At 31.8% G+C, this 6,086-nt stretch overlaps 1 protein-coding gene across 1 annotated transcript; it reads right to left on the minus strand.

Annotated features, from left to right (window-relative positions):
* Positions 1-270: 270 nt before the first annotated feature.
* LOC123209457 (E3 ubiquitin-protein ligase PUB24-like) lies at positions 271-1,636 on the minus strand. The gene has a single exon (XM_044627526.1). It carries the CDS (start codon positions 1,522-1,524, stop codon positions 307-309), a length of 1,218 nt encoding a protein of 405 aa, XP_044483461.1. The 5' UTR covers positions 1,525-1,636; the 3' UTR covers positions 271-306.
* Between the last annotated feature and the right edge of the window lie 4,450 nt (positions 1,637-6,086).

A 6,086-nucleotide genomic window follows, 5' to 3' on the forward strand; every position in this document is an offset into this window, starting at 1 on the left:
AAATAATTCAAGAACAAAATTTCATTGAAAAAGTGTGTGTGCGTGTATATATATATATATATATATGGAGCAATATTATATAAATCTATTATATATATATAAATGAGTTCACACTTATATATATTATTTTATGATTAGGTATTATTTTATTTTTAATTTAAAATTACCTAATCACAGGATAATACATATAAAAGATGTACTTATTTATTTATTCAAAAATAAATACATATAGTTTATATATATATATATATATATATATATATATATGTATGTATGTATGTATGTATGTATGTATGTATGTATGTATTACCTCTGATATCTGGTTAACAGATACACTTGTATGCAAGGAGAATTGTTCCATATATTGGATTGCAACTTAAGGATCTCTGTTGCTTTATCTTTCAAGTATTTTGCACAATCTGCTTGAGTCAGCATGCAAAGTTTTGTCACAGCCCCGACCTTTAACATCTCTGAAAGAACTTCTTTTCTCCCAGAAAATTTACATATATATGCCAGTATATGAACTCCTCGATCATCTGTAGCTGGAGAAACTCTAAGGATCCTTTTTGCCACCATAGCAATGGCTCCCGCATGCCTCAGAAACTGAAATCTCCCATCAGCACACGAACATAGTTGCGCTAAAAGATTAAAAATGAGCTCCGTTATGTTCTTTTCCGGCTTTCCTAGTTCAAGTTCAATGAGTTCGAAAACTGCATTTGCTTCAATAATTTTCTCTCTGTTTCTCCTCCATGGACATGCTTCTATCAAGATATTCAAGGCTGATTTAGTTGCTTGTTGGGAGATATTCTCTCGCAATAAACTTATTATTTTCTGAAAAAATTCCAGGCCTAAACCCTCCAACAGTTCTGTTGTTGCAACTTCTGAAACTGTTTTCAGGATTAACATTGCATTTGTCTTCAAAGCTGCATGATTTTCGCTCTCCAATTGCAGCATCCATGTCAACGAGTCGATGAATTCGCTGTTATTTTTTACAATAACCTTGTTTTCATCAGATGGAATCCAAACAAGACAAAAAATCTTCAAAGCTTCTTCAACACAAGCTGTTTTCCGATCATTATAACATCTTTTAATCAAACCAACCAAAGCTTTAACCACAACTGGAATTCCGATGCTTTTCCGGCTCCTTTCACTTTCTGTTGCAAGGGCTTCCATTTTCTGCAAAGTCCTTAGACACAAATGATCAACTTGAAGATCGCGAACAAGTTTAAGGAGGTAACCCTTGCTTGGAGGAGCCTTAGGTGTTGTAATTCTTTCAACACCATTTATTGCATTTTGTGCGCACCATGCTTGGATCAGGCGGCGTAACGTGTGATTTGAAGTCAATTCAGAGTCTCCTGGCAAAGGCTGCTTCGTTACTGGGCATGTTATCTCCTTGGCTGTCTTAAACCATTGCTCAATGCTTTCCCGATCATATGAAATTCCTGTAATAGTTGTTACAGGATCTTCCATGATTTGCAGAGATATGGGACAGAGAAAATATTGAGGTACTTCAGTTTGATCCATTTCGATAGATGAATTTTCAGAGTTGGTGAAGACAAGTAGAAGAAGAAGAAGAAGAATATATTATTTTTTTCTAAGTTGTTGGAAGAGAAAATGGGTTATTTAAAAAAGCTTTGAAGGCAAAATAATATGCATCTACATGCATCTACAACCAGAAGAAAATTCCACACGATTTCAATTTGTTTCTCGATTTGTTTTGGCGTTGTTATTCTTTTACCGGTCAAACTTTCTCTTTACAGAGTCAAAAAAGAACAAAGCAATCACATTTCATTTATATGATTTTCTTACTATTACCTTTGACCGTAATTTGGCACGACTTAAGTGGTCAACCTATGATAGGCCCCACAAGAGAAGTTTGAAACGTATCTAAAAATTCTGGCTTCTCCCCCGGATTTTGCTGTGTAAAATTAAAAAAAAGAAATTATAATCACATAATATTATACAGCTTTACTAATATAATCCGATTATAAATATCTATTTTGAGTATATAAATATATATATTTTTAATATATATTATCATATAATTAATTGATTTTAAATTAAAAATAAAATAATATTTAATCACATAATAACATAGGTAAGTATGTACTTATTTATTTAAAATATATACGTATAACATTATTTTTTCTAATACATCACTCAAATGAATATGGTGGGTCATTTGTTACATATGAAAATAATTTATATAGCAGTATTTGGTTTGAATTTTTAAACGGATTAATAAATTATATAAAATAAAAAGTCAATATATAATTTTGCAAAGACACTTTTAATTATTTTTAAGGACTTGATTATATTATTAATTTAAAAATACTATTGAAGCAGTAAATTGCATGATTTTTTAAGTTAATGTATTATGTTATAAATCATCTTTCATATATATTTGATGTTCAATAACATACTTTTACTGAAAGAAATATTTGAGATGAAATTGACAAATGAATAGAAAACCCTCTTATAAAATGTTGTGAATTCATATGGGAGAAACCGTATAAGTTTGAAGGCGGTTGATCAAATACATAGGGTTTGCAGTGGGTTAAGACAAAGAATGAAAGCATTGGAGTCAAACTGTTTTTTTTTTAATTTTCAGTGTTGCGTTGACCAACTGTTTGCCAAAGTATACATGCATGAATTTGCCAAAATATTTGATTTTATACCTTATCAAGTAAGTTTGGCGTCTTCAAATACTGGGGCGTCTTCAAATACGGCAAGCCCAGTCTTCTCTTATTTCAGTAACCGTTTTTATTATCTGTTACGTTAATCACTTAAAAATAATAATACCATATTTGGCTGAATGCAAGAACGTATCCAAATTCCGTAAGTTTCCAGTTATTTGTGTTATAATTGCAAGGAATATGACATTAGAGGGACTAAATTATTACAAAAACATTAAAGGGGCTTAATATATTGATCTATCACTCTCGCTCTTTTCTAGCTTGGATCTATGGACAATTTTACAAAGAAAGAAGGCTATTTTGCCCTTTATGCTGTTCGTTAGTACACATTAATTAGTTATTGGCGACATGAATTGTCCACAAGAAAGGCTTGATGACATACATGATAGCATTATGTGTTTGAGCTAAGTGTCCTAAAGTGATGAACATTTCGCGTCTAATAACGTTTTCTTTTTTATTTTTCACCGCTGATAAATAACCAGTGTTGGTGGCTTTTTTGTATTTACCGCATGCAAACTAATAATTGTGAAATTATACGGAAATGAATCACAAATTAAGAAGGGTCCAATATTATAGGAAATCTACCTGGGACCTTATTTTTGTACTGCAAATTGAGCATTAAAATATAGGCCAAAAGACTTGTCCTCACCCATGGTAGAGTGTATATTCAAACTCTTATTTATTAAGTTTTGAAAACTCAAATATTCACTCGTTATCTAATTTCTGTTAAAATTTGTTGTTAGTTATAAAGGTAAAAATGTCACTTAACAAAAAAATATTAAAAAAACTAAAATTTTATTACATTTTCATCTTTCAGTTTAAAAAACTAATAATTTTCTCTATTTGAAGTTTGAAAAGTTATATTTTCTCTCTAAGTTATATTTCCATCCCCAACTGTCGTTGCTCTCTCTCTCAATAGTCTCACTGTTGGCGCTAAAGATAAAGGATATTCCTTTCTGTAGTCTATTTTTTGAAAGAGATGAAGCCGAAATACCCACCTAGATGAAATACCAACCTAGATGAAATCGACAAATCAACTAAATTGACCAATCAACGAAGGATGGGCTATCTTCTTTCGAATTGATGAATCAATAAATGACATTTTGCCTGTCTTCATCGATTCATCATTGGACGTTTCACCTCTTATAATCGACGAAAAATGAAAACAATTCGGCCCTTCATCTCAATCAATTCAATGTTTCTCTGTTGATTTCGTTTTTCTTTGACTTATGTTTCTCTATCAATTCTCCCTTCATCTTTGATGAAGGCGGTCGAAGCAGTCAAAGAAGTCACCGCAAACTATGTTCCTCTTTTGAGTAGCAAGGGGGGAAATGTGATTTTTTAAAACTTAGGATGAAAGAAAAATTGTTAGTTTTTAAAGTTAAATAGGCTAAATCAGATAAATTTTTATTTTTTTAATATTAGTAGTTAAATAATAATTATACCCTTAAATTTAATGAGATTAGTTGACTTTAATAGTTAATGGGTGGGTATTTGAGTTTTTAAAATTTAGTGGGTAAGAGTTTGGCTATGCACCAAACCTTGGGCGGGAATAAGTCTTTTGGCCTAAAATATATATTCAGGCTTGGAAAAGATCTTCAAGCTACTAATTGTATGATGTTTGGAGGCTCGTTTCAAAGATGTGGTGCTTGGGAATGATGGGTGCATGGTAGTGTTTGAATAGTTAGGTTTGATCGAGAAAGGATGAATAGCTAGGTCTTAAGTAAAATTCATTGATTTCTCTTTCCATTCGAAATGGTGGATAATGAATGATGTTTGAATGTTGATTTTGTCTTAAGGATCGGTGAACGAAGATTTTATGATGCCTTGAATGATAGAAGACCAGCCTTCTAAAAGAGTCTTAGAAATAAGTGATAAATTTAGATAATGAGATAAATAAAATCAGAAAATGTTAGAAGGGTAAAATCAACACTGTTACTCACAAAGCATTTATTTGAGAAGTGATCATCTGTTAAAGTGATAGTCTATATCTTGATTAGCATACATGCATCCCTTGTCCAACGAACTCCATTCGTTAGTTGGCTTTTCTTCTATGTCATTTGGCCAAAATGGAAAAATATAACTTTCTATCCTATCAATTTCTTATCATTATCTTATCTCTAATGTAATCATTCTAACTTAGGTGAAATGGTTCTCACAAAATCTAGCTAAAGAAGAATATTGAGAGAGAGTGTGAAACAATAGTAAGCATAATGAAGTGAAAACTTGATGCTTAGAATTTGATAACCATCATCTTAATTTAGGTGAGAAGACTCGCACAAAATCTAGCTATTCTCTTCAAGACTCTTGTACTTGATCAAGTATTTCTCAAGATATTTTGTTGAATTCTTTTTATATATATTCTACTTAAGTATTCTTCTAAAGTCACCAATATCATAATTGTATATGTAGGCTCTTGAACAGCAGGTTAAACCGTATTGAAAAACGACTTCACATTCAATTCTATATTTATATTTATCTTATATTAGCATAATGGATATCAAGATTCATTAACATATCTTCAACGCCGCTTTTTATTATAAATCTTGTGTTAGACTTATATTGTATACATTAATTGATGATGAGAAATCTCATCAATAATTTATTGTTAAAAGGAGAGCCTCTTGTTGAACATACCACATGTCATTAATCTTTGGCATACTACTCTCCTAAATGTCTTCTAAAAGGCAAACAAATTTCCTTAACCTTTTGACCTTACGTAGATCATATTTTTCCAAAATTCTCTATAGAACGATACTAAGGTGGATCTTAGATGGTTATGTTCCTGCACACATGTGGATGTACCCTACAAAGGCATACACCTTGAAAAGGTCAAAATCTCATGACACAAGTGTTTTTCAAGGCCTAAAGTTTAACCAACCAAGTGCAACTAGCAAGCACTGTCAAGATTGTATCTCTCTCTTCCCTCTCACATCATTTCTTAGCATGAGCTTACTCACAATCTGATGTCAATTGAGAAAATACTTGTGCCATGAGCTATTAATTGACAATATTAAGTCTTGGCATGCAATTCACAACACACCACCAAAATGCCAAAAGCACATTCCCAATGATGAAATAAGGGAGTTTGGTGCTTCTAATCATGTCAAAAGAACCCTACTTTTCAAAATGACTAGCAACTATTTCTACCAATGTATGTGATCAGTTATTAGGTCTCATCCTCAATAAGATATGGGACTCACAATTAATTATCATCACATAAAACAAGTAAACAGGTGTAACTCTCTTGTGTTCTTGACACTATATGCTCAATGCCTTGTGTTGACACTATTAATGACCAACTAAATAATCAGGATTGTCAACCCCAGGGATCAAAGTGGTGGCTCATGGATACCATCTATGGCATAAAGAGTTTGCCTATTCTAGGAT

This window comes from Mangifera indica, chromosome 2 (genome assembly GCF_011075055.1).
Source record: "Mangifera indica cultivar Alphonso chromosome 2, CATAS_Mindica_2.1, whole genome shotgun sequence".
Taxonomy (NCBI): Eukaryota; Viridiplantae; Streptophyta; class Magnoliopsida; order Sapindales; family Anacardiaceae; genus Mangifera; species Mangifera indica.